The sequence below is a fragment of the Lissotriton vulgaris genome, chromosome 10, assembly GCF_964263255.1.
Source record: "Lissotriton vulgaris chromosome 10, aLisVul1.2, whole genome shotgun sequence".
Classification (NCBI taxonomy): Eukaryota; Metazoa; Chordata; class Amphibia; order Caudata; family Salamandridae; genus Lissotriton; species Lissotriton vulgaris.
In genome coordinates, this window is record NC_141698.1 from 7703982 (window position 1) to 7728257 (window position 24276).

At 50.2% G+C, this 24276-nt stretch overlaps 1 protein-coding gene across 2 annotated transcripts in view; it reads right to left on the minus strand.

Annotated features, from left to right (window-relative positions):
• HUWE1 (HECT, UBA and WWE domain containing E3 ubiquitin protein ligase 1) overlaps positions 1 to 24276 on the minus strand; it is a 1800886-nt gene that overhangs the window by 1024538 nt on the left and 752072 nt on the right. For both annotated transcript variants that reach the window (XM_086940169.1, XM_086940170.1), the window contains one exon: positions 8566 to 8742. In XM_086940169.1, coding sequence (XP_086796295.1) covers positions 8566 to 8742 — 177 coding nt within the window. The remainder of the gene's footprint in view (positions 1 to 8565; positions 8743 to 24276) is intronic.

Here is a 24276-nt window from a genome sequence, read left to right on the forward strand (position 1 = left end):
AAAGGGTTTTTGAAGATGAAGGATATTGTCTCCACATTCACGAGGCATACAAATGTATGCAGACGAGCTTTACATTATTATAATTAACTCACAACATAATTCTGAAGTGGTGGGGACTTACTATTTGTTTATTTTCATTTTATATTATTGCTACAGCACTAGCAATCGTTTGTCAGACAATGATGGAGTTTAACTGAGTACCCAGATCATAGTGACTAGTGGTAGCGGTTATGTCATGAAATCATTGTGTGTCCGCTACGATGAAGCAATCGTTTTATAAGCCTCGTGGGAGCAGTTCACACTGAAATACACCAAATGCTGCTTTAATTACAAAAAAGCTGTGCCTTTCAATTCACACGTGCATGGGTTAGTGACATCTTTAACCGGAAAAATATCATCATTTCTTTTGAGAGGGGCAGAGGCGCAACTAGAGACAAATTTCGAGGAGGGTGTGGGCTAATACAAATTTCAGGGGGTTGGTAAGTCTTCCAGCAATCTGCAGAGTGAAGATCCAGGGTCAGAAGAGGTTGCAATGCAACTGTTGCTCATGTAAAGCGCTCTGATATCTCCGGCTCTAGTTGGTGCTATATAAAAATTCTACCCCCTAAAATGTAATAATACATGCTAGATTTTCATGATAGCTATGTGGCGAAAATACACACACCAATTATAACTGGAACTCCTTAACATGGTCAGTACAGTACAGAAAATCTGGCACTGATTTGTTACTCCTGGGCCTGCCTTAGGTTAGAAGAACTTGCTGAGGCTCTCCCGTCATTTATAATATAAACAAAACAGGTATTGGAGGGTCCAGGGGAGTTTTTAACGACCACACACTGCTATAGCCCCCAGGGATACAGTAACAACAAATGAATAGCGGTGGGTCAAAACGAAGAAAAAGGGAAATGACTGACTCTGCAACTGACAGACTGTGATTACCAGGGGTACTTCATTCAGGTTTGAAGAAAATACCCATCAGTATTCGACCTGTGCCACCCTTTTCATCATATGGGTTCCTCCATACCACGAAGGAAGATAGTCTACGATAGTTGTTTTTTATGGGTAGACTCGAATGCAACCCAGTGATGTGTAGACAGATAGTTGGGGCAACGGGAGATTACTGTTAAGCAGTGCATGTGAAACAAAATGTGATTATAAACAAAAAAATGTTGTTAAAATTAGATATTATCAATCAAAAAGGGGGGGGGGAGGGGAGGGGGGGGGATCACTTGTCCTGTATAACCTGGGTACAGTTCTAACTGGGATGACCCTTGGTAAAAAGACCCTCATACACGTGTAGCAGTGGTGGTATGGGCGGTATATGTTGATTCTCCGCCTTCGTTTACACGTCTGTGCAAAATCATGGGGTCAGTTGGTATGCACCCTCCACCAGGAGGAGAACACCCTAGGTTAAAAACAGTAGTGATTAGTGACAGTGGGTGGTGTGTGAGTGAATTTGTAAAAACAAACCAATCATTCCAGGGAAATACACTTTATTGTCCGGGATTGAATTGTGGGATGAGGATATCGCAGAATATGTTTTCAGAAGTGGTTAGGATTCATACATATTCCATCCTCTAGTGTCTAAACAATGGTCGACATGTTTCAGCCGCGTGTCGCCTGTTAAGGTCAGTGGGGCTTTCTTCAGGACCAGGTGAGTTCGGTGTAAAGAGTGACTAATGTCTACTCTGGTATGAAGGTCAAATTTGGACCTTTCATGCGTAATGGTTTAACATCTCATTTGGGCTCCAGGAAGTTTTAGGGAGGGGCGCTTCTCGTCGCTCACATCTCCTGCATGCAGCTTGTGCGGTCTCTACTTCACTTGGGCCCGGAAGGAAGATAGTCTACGATAGTTGTTTTTTATGGGTAGACTCGAATGTAACCCAGTGATGTGTAGACAAATAGTTGGGGCAACGGGAGATTACTGTTAAGCAGTGCATGTGAAACAAAATGTGATTATAAACAAAAAAGTGTTGTTAAAATTAGATAGACAGGGGGCAAGAAACTTTAATAGACACCCCTCTGCTTCTAATCAATAAAAAGTAGTGCGAGTCTAGTAGGTTTAACTAATAGCTACTAGTTAATTCTTAACTGGTCAACATGTTTCTGCAGATTTCACAGACCCAAATGGTATCTACTGCATTCTTCAGGACCGGCGACGCTACTGCTTATAATACATAACTGTAAAACTCATAATGAAAAGTTATCACCTGGGTAAGTATGAACATCATTCTCCCAGCAAGTAGTATGGGAGAGGAAGCCTCCAACTCACCTGGCTATGGCTCAGGTAGTTGAAGCACCGCTCTGGCCGTCGATACTCCGGGCGTCCCTCCGAGCCAATTGGCCCACCTCCCCGATTGGCTCGGAGGGACGCCGGGAGTATCGACGGCCAGAGAGGCCATCGAAACCTCTGCGGCATCCGTCCCTGAAGCCTGTTTGGCTGCTTCGCTATCAGAGATATTCATTTTTCTTTTTTATTATTGCCCCATAGGGTGGAGCGGGGCTGCAGGACACCAGGCTCTGGTTCCGGGGGACAGAAGGGGCCCATGAGGGGCCCACACTTAAGGACTCAGGCCGCCCGTCACCACTGAGTCCGTATGTGGTCCCACACAGGCAGCACAGCGGGTTGTGTGCTGGCTGCATGGTGTGTACATTAGTTCACCTCACCCTTGCACCGAGGGGAGCTGGGGGCTCGGCGTGCAGCTCGTGAGTGCCCCACTCTATTGTTCCTCTGGGTTCAGCAGTTATTGCCCGCGCCCTACACTTCTCTGGCATAAAACACCTGATCCTTCTCGCCACAGAAGCGCCTTGTATGCCCCTGGTCCTATGCTGCTAACACTGTGTGGCGTGGCTGTCATGGCCCTCACCTCAGAGGCTTGACATGTGGTGACCATGCTGCGTGGGGTTACAGCCAGGCCTCCACCCCACATGCATGCATGCCTGGCTGTGTGTTCTTTTAAGTGTCGCTGCTGCCGTCGCCCGCCAGACTTCCCTGACAGTCATGACCTCGCCCAGATCTGTTTAACAGCCATGATCCCCCGCGCTACAATTACTTGACACAGTGACCGCCTCGCCCAGGGGTGGAACTCACATTCTGAGTGTTTACATTGTCGTTCCTGGAGTTCACGCTTCCTGGCCTGGGACATCCTTGACACGCCTTCACAGGTATCTCCTGTGCTGCCCGCTCTCGGAGCACGGAGGGTCATGTCCCTCTCTCCTCAGACCATGCATATTCTGCCACTTGCTGTCACACATACTGCCACTTGTCACATTTTGTCACTCGTCCATTGTTTGGCCGGACGCCTGCCCTGCTCTGCTCAAGCTCATGGGTCGCCCCCTTTCCACCTGCCCCAGCTCCGAAGGGGCCTGTCAGTTCATGCGCTGCGCTTTCCGTTTACCACTCGCCTGTATTCCCACTAAGAGCGTGATCACTTGGCAGACAAAATGTGTGTCCTGTCTCCCCCATCCCCCCCACCCCCTCACCCCCCCCCCCCAACCCCCGCCCGAGATTTGTCCTAATGCGCCTTTAAGATAAAGGCCAGCCGCTGCACGCCCATTAAGACCAGATTTGGCTCCATCAAGTGGCCAAATGGTGCAACAATGGGGCAACAACTATGCAAAATAGTGACACTCTGTTTAAACAGAGTCAGCTGATTTTGATCCTGCAGTGCACTATCGGGCAGATTCGGTTTTAACCGAATTCCGAACAGCCTAGCCATGTCGTATCGGCTCCGGAACCAGAGTCAATGCACACAGCCGGCGCGGAGGACGAATACGCCTGCGAGGACCCGACTGAGTGCCTTCCACTTCTATGGGAACGAAGGCGCACCAGGGAGAGGGGTGACCCAAAGTAAGAGTGGAGTGCTTCGGAATAAGCTTCCATTTAGGCCTGTGTCGCACATGCACCCGGAAAGGGAGGGTACAGAGGATGAGACTACCGGACGCCCGTGCCCGGCAAGGAGCGAGAAGAGCGGGAGCCAGCATCACGCATATGGGAGGAAGACCTCCACAACTTATGCTTGTGCTTACCCGCCTCCTAACGGCGTCCTCGGGAACAACCTTGGGAATGGACTCAATCTAGAGAGGGAGAGCGGCAACGCGAAGGTGCAGGACTGGACAACCGAGCGGCCAGCACTTTCATAAGACACTCCCGGAAGGACTTCGGTTTCATTCGCTGACAGGCGTTGCACTCTTTGGAGTCGTGATGCACTACCAGGCACCACATACAGATGGTCTGCGGGTCCGTTACGGACATCTGAAGTGCACAGGTCTTGCACGCCTTAAAGTACGAAGGCAGCCCAGAAAGCGTAAGGCGTCGAGAAGTCCCAAAAAACAGGCTAAGGAACCTCTGGGTTTCCAGGATCTGCATCGGGACGCAGAAAAGAAGAAAACTGACGTCAGCGCACCGGGATGGGCATATAGGGCTCTGATGACGTAAAATCTGTGGACAACATCAGGGCGGAGCCGTGCGACGCCGCCCCGTCATGCAGAGGTGCTGCTGTAGAAAGTTTTCCAGATACAGTCTGATGCCTGGGGATATTCTAAGTTACGGAATCTGCAGCTAGATGTCTCTTTCAGATACCCTGTCCCTATGTAATTATTTCTGTGTTGAGGTCTATCTGGAGTCCGAATAAGTCTGACACAGAGAAGGCCACTTTCTTCTCCACTGCTGATACCCCAATATCTTCTTGACCAGACACTTCCCTTAAGATACCAGGCATTTCTTCAATGCTTTGACGCTGCATCTCACGACGTCAAGCCAGACAACTGCAAAGGGTTTTCATTGACCAAAACAATCTGCAAGCGTTGCAGTTTTCTTTGTGCTCCGGAGACTAGCACAAGTTACACACCTGGTGCGAGTCAGTGTGCGGATAGTTTGAATTGCACGGAGGACAGAATTTGAATGGGGTCCTTTCCATCGACAGACAGCTGAACCGAAATGGTTAGGCCCGTTGGCTGTGCACAAAGCTTTCCAATCGAAAAGCAGATTTCACTGACCGAAATACAAGGAGAGCTGGGAAATGTGTACAAAACAATACTGTTGAGGGTAGAGAATATTGCATACCAAGGAGAACCCGGAGAACTGTTTTGAACCGGAGTGCAGCAATACCCATCCGAACCCGATGGCAGAAAAAAAAAACCAATGGAGTTGATGTCCATTCCCCCATCACCGAAAGGAGTCACCTTACCTCTTGACTAGAAATAACTTCTTCGAAGAAAACCAATTTGCAAACATCCAGACACATTAGATGGGAGTATGCAAAGCATGTGTATCAACACAGCACCCGTGCCTCGAACACAATTTTATAATGATAAGTAATTTACATCTAACACACTCCTTTCGAGGCTTGAATCCAAACTTCATTGTCGTAGACATTTTTTCCTGCAATGTTGCCATTTCCTGTAAAAATAATGCTAAACTCCTAACACCTTTGAAAGCCTAAGAAAAAAATGATACACAATGGCACAGAAAAAAGTGAACTGACTTCAGCATGCCTGTAGGAAGGTGGATACCGGACTATGGTTGCCCCCAACTTTTTGCCTAGTGTTTAGCTGTTTTTCGACTTAGTTGGCCTGGGATCCTGCTATTCAGGACCCCAGGCTATCTGCTCTCTGTAAAATGGACTCCATGTCCTGTAGGTACATACCAAATTGGATATTGGGTCACCCTTGTGAGTCCCTGTAACGTGTACCATAGGTACCCAGGGCATAGGTGCACCCAAGGCCTACCAGGGGCTGCAGCATATATTATGCCACCCCTGGCTGGCCACCTAAATTGACACAACTGGCTTATCACCCAGCTGGGGCAAGGTAGTGTAATCACCCCTTGCTTAGGTATAGTATTCCTATACCTACCTTATAGCTAGACACATAGTAACCTACAAGTCACTCCTATGGCAGGCCTCAACAATCCTGAAGGCAGAGTGCTTGGTTATGTGTGAGATGGTGCTCTAGCATGAGCTGAGCCTGTCTGCAGCTTTCGGAACCATGTCCTTAGATTGTTCTATGATATTGCCATACCATATACTCTTAAATGCATTATAAACCTCGCGGTTAAATGCTAACTTTGGTTTGGCTTTATCCAAAAATGTTGTGTACGGTGTCATACGCTTTGGAATACTACCCCCTTGCCAATTCTGGTGACGGGGGTAGCTTTTCACCCTTCTAGAGGGAGAGGACATGTTAGTTCAGACTATCCCGGTTAAAGTTAAACAAAATGGATGCTGCTGCCACAGACACAATGCTGACCTCCTGCTGCTGGGAGTCCTTCCAGTCACAGAGGTTTGGACAATAGGTTTCCTGCTTGGGAAGGTGCGAGCACCACCCCAGACAGGAGGATGTGTATTGGGACAGGGAGAGCTGAATAGAATCAGACACTGCCTGGAGCACTCTAGGTGCTCCATGTATACCCCAGTTCAAACCGGATGCTGGGGCACTCCAGCCCCAGCTCTGGCGCGAAACTGCACAAAGGAAAGGGGGTGTAACCACCCCCCTTCCTGGTCCCACCCATAGGAGGGACTTAGTGACCAAACCAGCCCTCTTTAGTTGTATAAAGGTAGGAGCAGACCCAGGAGACATTAGATTAATCCTGGATTCAACTGAAGACGAAACTCTGGACCTTTCGAAATTCACCTGAACTGAAGAAATCTCCCTTGTGGCCAAGGAGTGACCACCCCGGGCAGCCAGGCACCATCCAGCAACTTGACGGCTTGCTTTGTCCCCGTTGCCGCCGGAACCTGAGCACAGAGCCGGACAAGACCTCGACTACCGGATCCCTCTGACCCCACTGCACGACTCCAGCACAGCTGAGCCCTGTGGAAGGCGTCGGGACCAGTGGAAGCAGGTACCTTGAAGCGTCGACAACTTGCTACCAGCGCAGCTCCTGAGGCCTCCTCGAAGCTGTGTACTGGGGACTGAGACACCCAGACACCGAGCTCCGGCACCGAAGACCAGCCCTCCACATTCCACGAGATCTGCGTGGGGCCCTTCTGCCGGTGTTCTGTTCGACGCGTTGTCCGGTTGCTGGCCCGTTGGCTAGTAGCCCTCTGACTATCCTTTTGCGAATCCACCGCTGGTCTGGTTGCTCCAGACTGGCACTTGCTTCCCTGAAAAGGTGAAGCGCCTCAGACCCTCCTGGTCTGCACCAGAAGCTCTTTGTGTATCCTGCGTGGGTTGCCTTTGCTTAGGCTTGTTGGCTCCGATCTTGAAGCCGACCCCTCCATCTGCGAGAACCTTCGTGGGACAGCTCCTCTCCAGCACCTGGTCGTCCTCGACGCCTCCTGGTCCGCGTGGCTGCAACAACAAGCTTCACAACAGCACCTGATTGCTCCTAGACGTCTGGTTCCTTCCTGGTTCCACCCTGTCACTGGCTAGTGACCTAGACTCTGTCCCCTCTGCTTTCAGATCTTCTTCAACTCCGATCCACCCTTGGATCCAAACGGATATCTTCCTCCTGGTCGCCTGCAGCATCTTTCTTCACAGGCTTCATAGAATTAAACGGCGAAACCCGACACATCTTCACACCTATGCACCCACTTCCTGTGGGTGAGGTAACAAGAGTACTTCGGTGCTCTCGAGGGTATGGACTATCCACTTGTCTAGGTTTTTAGTTGTATCCTTCTAGCTAGACCGGAAGTGTCCTAAATTTTCATTTACTTACCTTCTAAGTTCCCATTGACTTTCTATTGACTCTCGCCTGAGTGTACTGACACTGCACACGCCGCCTGTGGGCCTCCTACTCCTAACCGAAGGGTCAGATAGTGTAGCCCCAGCGATCCTCTATGCCCTAGGCCTCTTCCTTTCCCAAGTCGTAGTTCTTATACCACTTACTTAGTATATGGTTTTACGTGCCCCTAGGGCCTAACTCTTAAGTGTGCTATTTAAAGTATTTCTGAGTATAACGTATGTGCTTTTGCCTCTGACCTCAAAGAGTTCAGAGGAGTGCGTTAGTGAATAAATACATATATATTTTATATATATCCTGTGTGGTGTCCTTTCATTTGATAATCAAGGGGTTACATATGGTAAAACAGCTGGTTTTAGACGCCTTCAAGAGTGTTTTAGCCTAAGACTGTTCTGTCCACGCTACCCCTAGGATAGCTGGTCTATAAGGTTGACTTTACAACCATCACCATAAGGGTTGTTTGGACTGGTGCAAGGTGTTCACTAGAATAGTGATCATCATATACCAGGCCAACTTCTCACAATGCCGACTAGGCCTCTTATGGCTCACGCAAAGCATTGTGAAAAGCCATGGGCACTGAAACATCAACGTGGGAGAGCTGATAAAGGTTTCTGTGAAATGCTGGCGCATTGGGATATTCAAAATGTGAGGAATGCACTCTTCTGGGTAATGGGAATGGAGACTCAAAGGTAATAGTTACAGAAAATTAAGTAGTTTTGGAACTTTGGATATCTGCATTACCAAAGTATGTGCTCCATGGATTATGTCAACCTGTTCGAGGAACGTTGATAAGCAACACATGCTTTCCAGATACAATGCACCTTGCTTTCTAATTCAAAATTCATAAAGAAACAATTCTGCCTGCATACACCACTCCATACCTGCACCATGGTCGTGAACTGCACAGTATACCTCCGCCGCCCGGCCGTGAAACGGACACTTGTCTCACCAGCTTTCCAAGCTGTGTCAATGGTGCCATTATTACTGGCACTGTAACTGCACCAACGCCCAGAGCGATCATCAAACCAGCGCCAGTTGTTGCCATTGGCTTGCAGGTACTGTAGCAAAACAACGCATAAAGATTAATTGTAATGGGTTCAATAAAATGGGCAAAAAAAGCATTTAAACTCAGAGCACATTTGGTGATTGAAGCAATTGTTTTGCACATTTTGTCTCATGGCCCTCTAACGAAACTAGTTACCTGTACGAAACTTTTTGCAGGTTAGACTCTTCTAGATTCACATACTGATTATATTCCGCCAAACTAGTGGTAGGAGTCGGAAAGTGCTTTGCTTTTTTTTCTTCTGTTGGGTAGTTGTAACACCGGATACCCTACCCTACCCTACCCCCCCCCCCCCCACACTTTTGGGCTACAACGCCCCCCGTGTGTGCGCAAGCTCAGCTTATTTATTCCCTTTTTTGCCTTTTGTTTGTCTGCCTCTAGATTCCACCTTTGGTAGACCCAGAAATGGCGTTACCATGTGGAGTTAATTCAGGGAGGCACTCTCGAGTCCTACTATCACAGCTGTTAGTCAGTGGAAGGGGTGGGTTGTGGTGTTGTGTATTACCAGTTACCTGTGGACACACAGAGATGGATGTGCAGAGAGAATTTGGCTGGCCCAGATCATCCAGGGAGGGCTTTTCAGTTGGTTCTGGGCTAGCCATTGGCATTGCGTGGAAATGGCGGTACAGGGGAGCCTTGCTGGGCATTCGAGAGAGAGATGCTGGCAAGCAGGGCACAGGTGGTAAGGCAAAGAAGAGAAACCACGTGAGCCAATGGGAGGAAAAAATAATAGAAAAAGATGCACCAGTGGAACGGCAGAGAAAATAAAAACTGCAAGGGACAGTGAAAATGGAACCACAAAGCTGAACATAAACGAGAAGTGGAGGAAAATGCAGAAAGAGTAAAGAGGAAAAAGAAACAGAAAACGTAAGGGAGAGGCAAAAAATATATATATGTGTGTGTGTGTGTGTGTGTGTGTGTGTGTGTGTGTGTGTATAGATATATAGATATAAAATGTATATTGTGCTGGAGGTAGGGGACGAGACTATTGTTTTAATTAGTTGCCAAGACTTCTCCCTGGGTCGCATGAAAGGACCTCACTTTCTTTTTTTTTTTTTAAATTCTTTTTATTGCTATTTACAGATTACATAAAATAAAGATACATACCAATTTCGTTCTTTGGGGGACCGTTTAGGGCAATAGTGATTAGATTGACGGTACAACTTTGCTCGCCATGATAGACTGGCTAACAAATAATATGTAACATTTTTGCAATTGGCAGGTGTCTAGTTAGAACATAAAACATAAAGTGGTGGTGGTGGTTTGTGACAGAAAATCACGACCGAACTTGAGGTTGGGTAGACCCGTGTCGTTCATGGTCTATGGTGGTTTGTAGGAGTCTATGAATTTATCTAGTTTAGACCACATCTCTCTGTTGGGGTGTCTCCCCGGTGTGTTTCTGAGAATGGTGTAGTCTGCTCCTCTGAGGAAGGTCACCCAGTTCAGTCACCCTTGGAATGTAGCCTTTGAGGTGTCCTTCCAGTTGGTGAGCACTATCTTAGCTGCGGATGTGAGGAGGAAGTCGAGGAGGTATCTTTCCTCTTGAGTGGTGATGTCTGGTGAGATATGTGCTGTGAAGATTGTGGCGAATGTTCGCTTTAGGCTGCATGTTTAATGTTCTGTTTAATGTTCTGTTTGTGAAGTCTAGCACCTGTTTCCAGAAGTTTTTGACTTTTGTGCAGCGGAAGATGAGATGTTCTAGGTCCCCTCTTTCTATTCCGCAGTTCCAGCAGGTATCGTCTTTTAGACCTATTGAGGTTAGGTGTGCTGGTGTACAGTGAGCTTGATGGAGTAGCCAGAATGTAGTCTGTGCTAGCACTGGGGATATCATTTTTTGATGGGGATGCCCACAGTGTTTGTAGTTCCTGTTCTGTAAGTTTGGATTCTATCTGGGTTTCCCAGTAGGCTGTCTTTTTGGCATTAAGTTTGGATGAGACTGGTCGGAGTAGTTTGTATAGAAGTGAGACTTGGTGCCCTGTCTGGTTTATGTTATCCATAAACTGGAAGATGGATGGGGCCTGTCTATGTAATTTTGATTTTGCTAAGGCTGTTTTGATAGCTAGGAAGTTGTAAAGTTCTATATCAGGGAGGTTATGTTTTTTTTTTCAGATTGTTGAAGGTGTATGGCTTCCCTTCTGCTTCCAGATGCACTGGGAACAGAATTCCTAGCTTCTTCCATGTATGCATATCTAGTGTTCTCCGCCTGTATTTAAACTTGGGGTTAGACCAGAGTGTCTCCCACTGCGAGTTCTTGATGCTGATTTGTAGCTTGCTGTCAACTTTCAGGAGTGCGTGTCTTGTGATCTTTAGGATCGGATTGTTGCAGAGTGCCTGCTTGTTAGATATGAGCAGAGTGTGTGGCTCTGTGTCGTTCAGCATGGCTTTCTCTATGACTAGTCATGTTGGCGTGTATTGTTGTGCCGGGAGCAGCCAGTGCATCCCCTGTCTGGCTATGAATGCTAGTTGAAACGTTTTCAGAGCCGCTATGTTGAGCCCGCCCATTTTTTTCCCTAGTCTCAGCTTTTGGAGACGTATTCTGGCTTTTTTCCCTCTCCATATAAATTTGTTGATCATTTGATCTATTTTCCTGTGGAAGTCTTCTGTCAGGGGCAGGGGTAGCATGTCTGTCGAACAAGTTACTTACCTTCGGTAACGATATATCTGTAAGAAACATTAGTTAGTGTTAGATTCCTTACCTTAGAATATCCCCAGGCGTCAGTCTGGATCCGGAAACTTTTGCGTAGCAGTACCCCTGCGCGTCGGTAGGCGTCGTCTGCAGGCGTCCCCTGCGGCTCCGGTTCCGTCGTCGGCGTCGTGCGCCGTGATGACGTCGCTGGAGTACATAGACGCCGCCTCCGCGCGCTGACGTCAGTTCTTTGCACACAGCTGTTCCGCGCCAGGAGACGCAGAGCCATGAGAGAACCAACACTGGTGCCATGTACAAACTAGGGCCCTGAAAGGGATGACCTTAACCCTAGGTATCAGTTCGCAGAACGGGGAGGATGGGTGGGTTCGGTAAGGAATCTAACACTAACTAATGTTTCTTACAGATATATCGTTACCGAAGGTAAGTAACTTGTTCATCTGAAAGAAACACGTTAGTGTTAGATTCCTTACCTTAGAATACATACCCCAGCAATACCAACCCCGGTGGTGGGTCTGCGAACCAATACAAAACTACACCAAAAAGTCCTGGAGGACAGAACGGCCAAAGAAGCCATCCCTCCGGACTTGACTGTCCAGGCAGTAGTGCCTCGCAAAGGTGTGCAGCGAGGCCCACGTAGCCGCCTGGCAAATGTCCTGCAAGGGGACTCCCCGGCCCAGGGCAGTAGTAGCCGCCGTGGCCCGAGTGGAATGGGCCCTCAGCCCAACAGGAGGCTCCTTCCGAGCCAAAGAGTAGCACGCTTTGATGCAGAGGACGACCCATCGAGAGATGGTTCGTTTACAAACCGCCCGTTCCTTCTTCGCACCCACGTAGCCAACAAACAGTTGGTCATCCACCCGGAACTGGCGTGTGCGATCCATGTAAAATGAAAGCGCACGTTTTGGGTCCAGACGATGGAGCCGCTCTTCATCCTTTGAAGGATGCGGAGGCGGGAAGAAGGAAGGGAGGGTGATGGACTGCCCGATGTGAAAGGCCGAAACAACCTTGGGCAGGAAAGAAGGTCTAGTCCTCAGAACCACCTTGTCAGGATGAATGGACAGGAAAGGAGGTTGGACAGAAAGAGCCTGGAGCTCACTTACCCTTCTGGCAGAGGTGATGGCAACCAGGAAAGCCGTCTTTAAAGTCAGGAGACGGAGAGGGCAAGAATGAAGGGGCTCAAAGGGAGCACACATCAGGAAAGTTAGAACCAGGTTCAAATCCCACTGAGGCATCACAAACGGAACAGGTGGAAACATGTGAGTGATGCCTTTCAAGAATCGAGTTACAATCGGGGATTTGAACAAAGAAGGCTGATCAGGAAGCCTTAAAAAGGCTGAAAGGGCAGAAAGGTAGCCCTTGATAGTGCCCAGAGCAGAGCCCTGCTGGGCAAGAGAAAGAAGAAACAGAAGAACCTCCGAAAGAGGGGCAGAAAGAGGATCCACAGCCTTTGCTGTGCACCATGCCACAAATCTGTTCCACCGACAGGCGTATACCGACTTAGTGGAGGGACGCCTGGCTGCCAGAATAACATCACAGACTTCAGGAGGCAAGTCAAATGGCCTCAACTGCCGCCGCTCAATCTCCAAGCATGGAGGTGGAGACTGGACAGGTTCGGGTGGAGGACCGTCCCCTGCTGCTGCGACAGAAGGTCCTCCTGAAGGGGCAGGCGGATCGGGGGACCGACTGACATGCTGAGTAGCTCGGGATACCAGTACCTTCGAGCCCAGTCCGGAGCCACAAGGATAACTTGGGCCCGGTCGCGCCTGATCTTCTTCAGCACTCTGGGCAGAAGTGGTATAGGCGGAAAGGCGTATAACAGACCGCAACTCCACTCGCGCCGAAAGGCGTCGCCGTGCGAGTGCCGTCTTGGAAACTCCAACGCGCAGAACTGATGACATTGCGCGTTCTCTTCTGTGGCGAATAGATCTAACCAAGGCTCTCCCCATTGCAGAAAGATGCCTTGCGCCACGTCCGAGTTCAGACGCCATTCGTGATCCATCGAGCACCGACGGCTGAGTTCGTCCGCCCTGGCGTTCAGAGAACCTGCCAGGTGTTGAACCGTCAGAGTCACGCCCTGACGTTCCAGCCATTGCCAGAGGCGCAGAGCCTCCTGGCAAAGGGTCCACGACCCCACTCCGCCCTGTTTGTTGCAGTACCACATGGCGGTGGTGTTGTCGGTGAACACCTGCACTACACTCCCGTTGACAAAGGGGAGGAATGCCTTCAGTGCCAGACGAATCGCCCGCAGCTCCAACAGATTGATATGGAGCCGGGACTCCGCCGGAGACCAGATGCCTCTGATCTCTGCCTCTCCCAAGTGGCCACCCCAGCCCTGGAGGGACGCGTCCGTCACGACAACGTGCTCCGGTTGGGGAAGGGAGAGGGAGAGGGACTTGCCCCTGACCCAATCGCGGTCCGTAAGCCACCACTGCAGTTGTCTCGCAGTGCCCTCCGAGATCAAGACGTGGTCGGACAAGTTGCCCTGATGCTGGGCCCACTGAAACTTCAGGTCCCACTGCAGAGCCCGCATCCGCCACCTGGCGTGATGCACCAGAAGGATGCAGGAAGCCATCAGTCCCAGCAGCCGCAGCGTCAACCTGACCGAGACTCGGGATAGCGGCTGAAAGATGGGAATCAAAGCCTGAATATCCCGAACCCGCCGTTCCGGAGGATAAACCCGAAACTGCGCCGAGTCCAGAACCGCTCCGATGAAAAGGAGCTTTTGAGAGGGACACAGGTGTGATTTCGGCACGTTGATGGAGAACCCCAGGTCGTGCAAGAGGTCTGCCGTCATCTGAAGGTGGTGGACGACTGTCTGGGGCGAGCCCGCCTTCAACAACCAGTCGTCTAGGTAGGGGAAGACTGAAACCCCTAACCTGCGCAGATGGGCTGCGACCACCGCCATCACCTTTGTGAACACCCGTGGGGCGCTGGTAAGGCCGAAGGGGAGCACGATAAACTGAAAGTGCTCCTGGCCTACCGTGAACCGCAGGTAACGCCGGTGGGCCGGCAGGACGGGGATGTGAAAATAGGCGTCCTGCAAGTCCAACGCTACCATCCAGTCTTGCGGGTCTAGAGCAGCCAAGACCTGAGCTAACGTCAACATCTTGAACTTCTCCTTCCGGAGGAAGCCGTTGACGTTCCTTAGATCCAAGATAGGACGTAGGCCCCCCTTGTCCTTCTTGGGCACCAGAAAGTAGTGGGAATAACAACCACGCCCTACTTCTGGCCCAGGAACGCGCTCGATGGCCCCCTTGGCCAAGAGGGCCGTAACTTCCTCCTGCAGAAGTGTCAAGTGGTCCCCCGACACACGGTGGTTCTGCGGTGGCATGGCTGGAGGAGAGGTCTCGAAGGGGAGGGAGTAGCCCCTTCGGACAATTTGCAGCACCCACCTGTCCGAAGTGATCGTGCGCCAGTGAGCGTGGTGATGGCGAACCCTGCCACCCACTGGCGTCACATGGGGCCGAAAGCACGGACTAGGAGGATTTTGGGGTAGATGCTGCGGGGGAAGGTGTGGTCTGACCCCGCCGTTGTCCCCGACCACCACCACGGCGGTTTCCACGGCCGCCACCGCGTTGGAAGGATTGTTGCGGCGCGTGGCTGGCAGCACGTGTGGGGGCGCCCCTTCCTTGGCCACGAAAGGGACGAAACGAACCCGGTTGCTGACGCTGGGTCGAGAGACCCAAGGACTTGGCCGTGACCCTGGAGTCCTTGAAGCGTTCCAGCGCGTGGTCCGCTTTGTCACCGAACAGGTGACAGCCATCAAACGGCATGTCCATCAGGGTATTTTGGACATCAGCCGAAAAATTGGCGGATCTCAGCCAGGCGTGACGACGAATCGCCACCGTCGTAGACATAGCTCTGCCCAGCGAGTCGGTCGTATCAAGACCACACCGAATGGAATATTTCGCTGCATCTCGGCCCTCAGCCACAGCCTGACCGAGCTTTGCCCGCACCTCCATGGGGCATTCTGGCAGCAGCTCCGCGACCGTATCCCACACAGAGTGGGTGTAGCGGCCCAAGAGGCAGGCGGTGTTGCAAGACCGCAGGCCCAAACTAATGGACGAGAAGACCTTTTTGCCAAACTGGTCATACCTCTTGGATTCCCGGTCGGGCGGGGCCGACGGGAATGCGGACTGGGAGGTCGAGGCCTGGATCACCAGACTCTCAGGAGTGGGGTGGGTAGACAGGTACTTGGGGTCGTCCGGACAAGGACGGTGGCGCCTGGCCACGTTCCGATCAACAGGCGCACCTGAAGCGGGCCTGGACCACGTGCCCAACAGAACGTCAGACAAGGCTTCATTAAACGGCAGCAGAGGCTCCAATGGGCATGACTGCGGTTTGAAGACCTCGGTGAGGATGTTAGGCCTCACGGCCGCGACGGGGAGCTCAAGGTTTAAGGCCTTGGCAGCCCTCATCAGCACCACAGAATAGGCAGCTCCCTCCACCGATGCCACGGTTGGGGGAGAGATCAAACCAGGGTTAGGGGAGTCGTCCAAACCACTGGCATCCCCCAAGTCACCTGTCCAGTCCGGGTCATACTGGCACTCGCGAGCCAGAGGGTCCTCGGACCCCTCCCAACCTTCACCGTACTCCTCATCCTCTCCGTACTCGGAGTCAATGATGAAGACCGGCTCCTCGGGGATCATGGGCCCCATCGGCGCCGGGACCGGCGTCGATCGACGCCCGTCCGGCGCCGCGTCCGGCGTCGGAGAAGGTAAGGGGACGGCGCCGCCCGGAGCCGGCGTCGGAACCCCACCGCCGGCCGGAACCGGCAGCGGAGAACCGGCGTCGCGCGGGGGCGGCGTCGGGGGTAACCCCGATGGCAACGGCGCCGGGGAGGCCGGAAGACCAGCCGGCGCCGATCCCGAAGGCCCCTGCGGCGCCGGGGTCGGAGCCGTCGGCGGCGCCGAGGCCGGAGCACCCGACGGCGCCGAGGCAGGGACACCCGAACCGCCAGGGCCCCCAGACGGTAGCACTGGGCCCGCAGGCACCGTAGGCCCCGTCGGAGAAGCGAGCGCCCTCATGGCCATGAGGAACGCCTCGATCTCCTCAGGCGTCGCACCATGCCCAGGGACCGGAGGGTATGAGGCAGGCCGCGCCGGCGACTCTCGCGGAGCCGCGGGGATGGGGTCACCCGAGCCCCCGGCCGCATCGCGCGAGCGTCGGGGGGAGTCGGGGGTACGATGACGACGCCCCGACTTCTTGTGCTTCTTACCTGACGAGGATGACGAGTGGTGTCGACTTCCGGAGCGCCCGGCGCGGCTCCGCGACCGCTCCCTCGAACGCTCTCTCGACCTCCGGCCGGACCGGGACCGCTCCCGGTCCCGACGTGGGGCCGACACCCGGAGCTCCAGTAGCTTGCGGGACCGCTCCCGTCTAGCCTTGTTGGTAAGGGCCCGGCAGTCGACGCAGGAGTCCACGTCGTGGTCGGGGCCCAGACACCGGAGGCAGAGGCGGTGATGGTCTGTGACCGACATCGTGCGCTCACAGCCATCGCAATTCTTAAATCCTGGCATCCTATCAGGCACAATAGGAAAAGACAATCGAAAAAACTTGGTCAAAGACCGGAGTACTGCTCTTCAGATCTGCGTCCACTGGCGCGGAAAAAAGAAGAACTGACGTCAGCGCGCGGAGGCGGCGTCTATGTACTCCAGCGACGTCATCACGGCGCACGACGCCGACGACGGACGCGGAGCCGCAGGGGACGCCTGCAGACGACGCCTACCGACGCGCAGGGGTACTGCTACGCAAAAGTTTCCGGATCCAGACTGACGCCTGGGGATATTCTAAGGTAAGGAATCTAACACTAACGTGTTTCTTTCAGATAGATAGTTTACTATAGGGGTTACCATCATTTTGATGGTGTCTATTCTGCCCTACCATGTGATGAACTTGGGTGACCACTTGTCTAGTAGCTCTTATCTTTTCCAGCGTGAGCTTCTCGTTCAGTTCCAGGGTACATCTTAGGCTTCTTTTAAATTGGACACCCAGATATTTGACAGCCTTTGGTTGCCAGGCTAGGCCTGAGTCTCCTATTTCTCTAGTTGTGTGTATGTTGAGAGGCATGCATTCTGATTTGTCCTTATTGAGTTTGTAGCCTGAGTGTTTGGCGTATGTTTCGATTGTCCGCATGAGAGCTGGTATAGAATGGTCTTGGTTGTTCTTTATTATAAGTAGATCGTCAGGGTAGGCGGTGATCTTGGCTGTTGTGCTGTTGATTGTTATCCCTGTAATGTCTCTGATCAGGGGTTCTAGGGCTAATAGGAACAGTATCAGGGACAGCGGGCACCCTTGTCCCGTTCCTCTGTCTAATTCAAATCGGTCGATGAGCCTCCATTTATGGCTATTTGCGCTTTCGGCTTTTTGTATAGCGCTATTAAATTCTTCGTATAATCGTTGCCTAAGTTGTACGCCTGCATGCATTTCTCAAGGAAGTGCCAGGACACACTGTCAAATGCCTTTTCAGCGTCTAGTGTGATTGCGACTGCCGGGCGGGGTGAATTTGAGGAATGTTATATGACTTGGCATAGGAGTCTCGTATTGTCTTGGGACATGCAAGATTTCATGTAGCCTACCTGCGTGTTTCCTATCAGCTGGGGTAGTATTTTGTTTAGTTTTGTGGCAAGTACTTTTGCGTATATCTTTCAGTCTAGGTTATTTAGTGATATGGGGCAGTAGTTTTTGGGCCATTGAGATTCTTTACCCTCTTTTGGAATTACAATTATGTTGGCTTGTGTCATTGTTTCAGTTATTGTCCCTACTTCTGCGCAGTGGTTGAAGGTTTTGGTCAGAACTGGGAGAAGAAGATCTTTGAACTTTTTGTAAAAGGGTGCTGTGTAACCATCTGGGCCTGGGGCTTTGTTGTCTTTTAGTGAATTTATAGCTAATGCTATCTCGGTCTCCTTTAAGTCTTGGCCCAGTGTTTTCGCTTCCGCTTTCATTATCTTCGGTAGGTTAAGTCTGTTTAGGTAGTCTACGGTGCCTGCCTTGTCAATGTTCTTGTCTCTTGTATATAGGTCTTTATCGAACTCCCTAAAAGTCTGTAGGATTTCCTTGTGACGGGCATGCGTTTTGTTGTGCTGATCTGTGATTGTGGAGATGCAGTGCTGTCTCTGCTTGCGGTGTCTGGTGTGTCGTTCTCATTTATGTAGTTTTTGATTGCTTTCTCAACCGTGTCTTTGTCTTCTTGCTTTGCCATCGTTATGTTGTTGAACTGCCATCTACGGGTAGTGTGGTCGCTGTGCCTGCCTGTTAGGTATAGACTAATGCAAGAGTGGTCTGAGATTGTTCTTGCTGCGATATCTGGGTGTTCTATTAGGTGCGTGTGCGTTCCTGAGAGGAGTATGTAGTCGATTCTGCTATATGTGTTGTGAAGGTTGGAGTAGAAGGTGTAGTCCCTGGTGTCCGGGTGCTGTAGTCTCCATGGGTCTTGTAGCTCAAATCTGTTGGATATTTTTCACGACGTAGGAGGCTAGGGGTCTCGTTTGGAAACTTTATTGTCTGTCTAGGGTGTGGTCTAGGACCAGGTTAAAATCTCCTGCTCCAATGTTCAAGTTGCGCGTTTGTTTTTTTCCAATTTCTTTGCTACCCCCTCCCAGATTGTTGTGTCATCTGTGTTTGGAGCATATATGTTGGTTACTGATATGGTCTCTTCTCCTCTTTTGAGTTGGGTGCACAGAAGTCTGCATTCTTAGTCTTGGTCTACACTTTCAATTGTTTTTTTGGACTTAGAGTTAACTAGGGTGATAACTCCTCTTTTTCCCCCACAGCTGGAGAGCAGGTTAGCTGGCAAATCCATCACGCTTTAATCTTATTTGCGTCTTCTAATGATAGTTTTGTTTCCTGCATGAGGATGATATCACCTTTCGTTTTTGCTAGGTAGTCTAGTATTTTTTTCCTTTTGACTGGGTGGTTCAGACCCTTGACATTTAGGGATATAACCTTAAGGTCGGACTGCAATGTGTTTGTATTACTCATGATGGTATGTCTGTCGCGGTCTTACTAGCTTGTGAGTGCAGTTGTTGGGTGTGTACAGTCTACCTGTGTGAGTGGCTGATGTGCTTCTAGGTGGATCGTGTTTTCTGTCTAAGGGTACGTTAAGGATCTGGACCTGACTAACTTGACAAACGTGACAGACAGGACGCAACATTTCCCCCCCCCCCCCTCCTCTTACCCTTCCCCCTCCTCCCATCCCTCCCCCCTACTGAAATGTCATACTGAAAGCGTGTGACAGTACGGTCCGTCCCCCCCCACCCCCCAACCCCCAGGACTTCTTAATGTTGTAGTGTAGTCTGGTTAAAATTCCTTGTTACAGAAGGGTCAGTCGGACCACACAAAACCCCTCTCTGGGAATTAGTTTTTGGATGAACAAGATCATACTATAGACCCGTTGTTAAAAGGATATCTTTGTTCTTGGTTAGAGCGTCGCGCTTTCTTGGTCAAGGGCTTGTGCTGGCGCTAGTGGATTGTTCTGCTCTCGGGTTCTCTCCTGTTCGATTTTTTTGTTTTTCCGGTTACGGTAGTCTTGTGCTGGCCTTATATGATGTAGATACGTTGATGGTTGTGCTCCCATTCAGTGTTCTTTCCCTTATTTTTGTTCCACTCCTTAGTCTCTGCTTCAAATCTATTCTTCCAGGATGAGGTAATTTTGTGTTGAACTTCTATGAGGTAGATGCATTGCTAATTGTGCTCATGTTCCGTGTTAGTTTCCTTATTTTTGTGCCACACTTTTGTCTCTGCTTCGGATCTATTCTACCTCGTTGTCCTGTGATGCTCTTTTTGTTGCGGTCGTCATTTCCATTTCTTGTGGCTCGGTTATTGTCAGGTTTCGCGATAGGTCTGCAAGGTCTTCGAAGGTTATCATTGTTCCTTTGTTGTTTATTCTAAATCTCGTTGGGCCGACGAAAGAGCAGCTGATGTTCTTTTTCCTTAGTTTGTCTCTTTGCGCCAGGAAGCCCTTCCTGATGTCTACTACGGTTTTTGAGTAGTCCTGCGTAAGGATGATCTTGTTCCAATTTTATTGCAGGTTCAGATTTTTTCTCGCTACTCCAAAGATGGCTTCTGTGTGGTGCGAGCACGGTTTGCAAATTATTGGTCTTGGAGCTTGTCTGTTGCTTTGTTTGTATGCAGGTACTCTGTAGGCTTTCTCCAACTCAAGTGGGTTCTCAAATTTGAGATTCGTGAGTTTTGGTATGAGGTCTTGTAGCATAGCCACACAGGATCCCGCTTTGTCCTCTTCTCCCTCTAGTAAGCCCAGAATTCTTATGTTCCCTTTTTTCTGTCGGTCTTCGAATTCTGCGGCTTGCTTGTGTAGGTCTGTTGCTTTAGCAATATTTCCCATTGCCTTGGTCGTGAGCTTTGCTTTGTCTTCTGTGTCGCTCACTCTTTGCTCCACTGACGATATTCTATTGTTAGCTGTGTGGATGTTTGCTCTGCATGCTGCTAGTTCGAGTTGTATGGCGTCAGTGTTTTTGTTGTTGTTGATTTGGCCAAGTCGTGCACTTCGGCTAGTTTTTTGAGTATGCTGTCTAGTGTGCTACTTCTATCAGATTTCTGTTTGAAGGGAGAGTCTGGAGTGCCTTCGGGTTTCAACTTTTTTGGTTGTGTCACCTTTCCATCGCTTCCTGACATTTTACGTATTCCTCTTTTGCTTTGTATGAGCTCAAACCTGTTGCTGCACGGTGAGGGCAATAAAGTAGTTTCCTTTTTTTGGCGGATTGCACCCTCCTCGTTTGGCGTTGGGTCTGGTCTTGTGCTTATGCTTCCTTCTTTGCTGCCGCTTCGAGGCACTTTGTGCTCTTTGTCTTTCGATTATCTTTTCGCCGTTGTGGTGGCGACTGCTGTTCACTTGCTGTTTAAGTTGTGTTGCAGTTTGTTTTATTTATGCTATGTATGCGATCTGCTTTGTTATTGTAATCTCTACTTTGGACGGTGCTTCGCCGTGTTGCTTTTGGTTTGTTTCTGTCGGAGGAGTGATGGCGCTGTACCGGGGAGGATAGGTTGTTGCCCTCCCGCCTTTGTACTGACTTTTTGGACCCTTTCTTTCACTCGTTTTGATTAGTTATCGTTACGTATGGTGTCTTCCTATGATGGCAGCCTCTTGCTGCAGCGGCGGCTTCACTCTTATTCTTTAGCGGTAGTGCCGGGCTCTGTGTGCCTGTGATTGCTTCAGGTGGGCAAGGAGACACTGGAGGCGCAGGTTTTGATTTGTTATTCGCTAGCTCTTGGTATGTCTTGCTCGTTTTCTTCTTAGCTCCTAAAACGGCCACCCCCTTGCTGATGCGTTTGCGGTTTCGTTTTTCTTCCCTTCACACTTTTCGCCCTTTAGGAGACTTCGCACTCAAGCGGCTGTGCTTGAAAGGGCTATGCGATTTCTGTGTCCCTTCCGGGTAAAACCGAGCAGTCTGAAAGCGCTGGTGTTCGCTAGCTTTCCCGCTTTTGGTCTACCGCTCATGCTAACCCTCTTAGCCTGTTGTATTCGTTTTCCCAAGATGGCTGCGGTTAGACCTAGCGGGGTGAGCGGGGTCTCTTTCTTTGGTTTTCTAAGATGGCCGCTTGCTCTCTTTGGGGTTTGTTTTAGTGCTGGTTTCCCTCTATACATTTCCAAGATGGCTGCTTTTTTACCTAGAGGGGGAAGGGGTGGGGGGTGGTCAGGGGGTTGCGGGGGGGGGGGGGGTTGCACCCATACTAGCCTTGCGATCGCTTGCTTTCTCAGAGTTTTGTCGATCGGTGATTTCCTTTGACCGCCATCTTGGTTGCTCAGATTCTGGCGGCAAAGTACCTGGCATTTTGCGTTTTCGCTTGTGGCAAACAGATCTATCTCCGGTTGTACCCACTGCCGGAAGAATGGTTGGAGCACATTAGGGTGAATCTCCCATTCGTGCATCTGGTGACTGTGCCTGCTGAGCAGGTCGGCTATTTGATTGTCCTTGCCTGGGAGGTGTTCTGCCATGAGAAACATGTTCTTCAGAATGGCCCATTTCCACATGCTTTGAGCTAGGTGCGACAGCTGTGGGGAGTGTCTTCCTCCTTGTTTTTGAATATAATACATAGCTGTCATGTTGTCCGTCCGGATCAACACAGTCTTGTTGCATAAGTGTTTTTTGAATGCTTTTAGGGCTAGAAAGACCGCTGTCAACTCTAGAAGGTTGATGTGCATCTTTTTCTGTTGTATAGTCCATAGTCCCTGAACTGTGTAATGCAGGACATGGGCTCCCCAGCCTAGCAGGGATGTGTCTGCTGTCATAACTATTCGTGGGACAGGCTCTTGGAACAGTCGTCCTTTGCAAAGGTTTTGTGGATTCCACCAATGCAGAGAGTTGTATGCTCGACTGGTCACCAACACTAGGTCCCGTAATTGCCCCTGAGCCTGGTTCCACTGCCTTGCTAGGCACTCCTGGAGCGGACGCATGTGTAACCTGGCATGAGGGACTATGAATATGCATGAGGCCATCATGCCTATGAGTTGCATAAAAACTCGAGCTGGCAATGAGTGTTGAGGTCTGAACTTTTGGATTAACATTTGCATTCAGTATATTCATGCTGCGTTCGGATATGCCTTTGCTGCTAGTGTATCTATTGTTGCTCCCAGGTACTGTTGAACGTGGGAGGGTTGCAGGTGCGACCTCGGGTAGTTCAGCGAGAAGCCTAGGCTGTGCAGGAGATGAATGGTCCTTGACATGTGGCTGGCACATGGATAGGCTGATGGCGCATGTATTAGCCAATCGTCCAGATTTGGATACACATGAATGTGTTGTCTCCTGAGATGTGCCGCCACTGTTGCAGGGCATTTGGTGAAAACCTGTGGAGCTGTTACACCAAATGGTAGGACTTTGAACTGGTAGTGCTTTCCTTGAATAGTAAACCTTAGATACTTTCTGTGAACAAGGTGTATTGGTATATGAAAGTATGCGTCTTTGAGGTCTAGAGTTGCTAGGAAGTCTCCCTAGTGAAGCAGTGTTAAGACTTGTTGGAGAGTGAGCATATGAAAATGCTCTGATAAAATGTACAGGTTGAGGGGCCTGAGGTCTAATATTGGTCTGAGAGACCCGTCCTTTTTTGGAATGAGGAAGTATAGTGAGTTTACTCCCGTTCGTTGGTGTTTGAGTGAGACTGGTTCTATGGCGCCCTTTTGCAGCATACTGATGACCTCTTGCTGCAGTAATGTTATATGTTCCTGTGACATTTGAGGTGCACAGGTAGTATGTTGGGTGGTGTTGACGTGAGTTCTAGGCAATAGCCATGTTGGATAATTTGCCTGAACCCACCTGTCTGTAGTGATGTCTAACCAGACTGGCAGGAATTGTTGTAGTTTTCCCCCCCGACCGGTGTTATATGGTCTGGGGGTAGTGCCAAGAAGTCACTGTTTGGTGTTAGTGGAGGATCGATTGCCTCCACAACCTCTGCCCTTGGTGTTATTCCCTCTGTATCCACCCCTGTTTGTGTTTTTATTGTATGTGGATTGCATATTAGTTTTGTAAGTGGAGGATTAGTGCGATGTGTTACCTCGCGCTCCTCCTATAATTGGAGCGACGAAAGGAGCTTCTGTGTTGTTGCGACTGAAGGGCTCCCATGGACTTTGCAGTTTCGGTGTCCTTTTTCATTTTGTCCAGAATTGAGTCAACTGCTGGACTAAACAAGAAATCTGGATTTATAGGCTGGTTAAGAATTGTGGACTGTACTTAGTTTTTAAATCCAGATATGCGAAGCCATGCGTGCCTTCTAAGCAGCACGCTTGTGTTTATAGAACTGGCAGCTGTATCTGCCGCGTCTAGAACACACTTAATGGAGGCATTGGTGATGAGCTTTCCCTCCTGTATAAGTTCATCTGCCTGCTCTTTGTAAGGCTCGGTAAGTATTGGAGAAGTCCCTCTAAAGTATCAT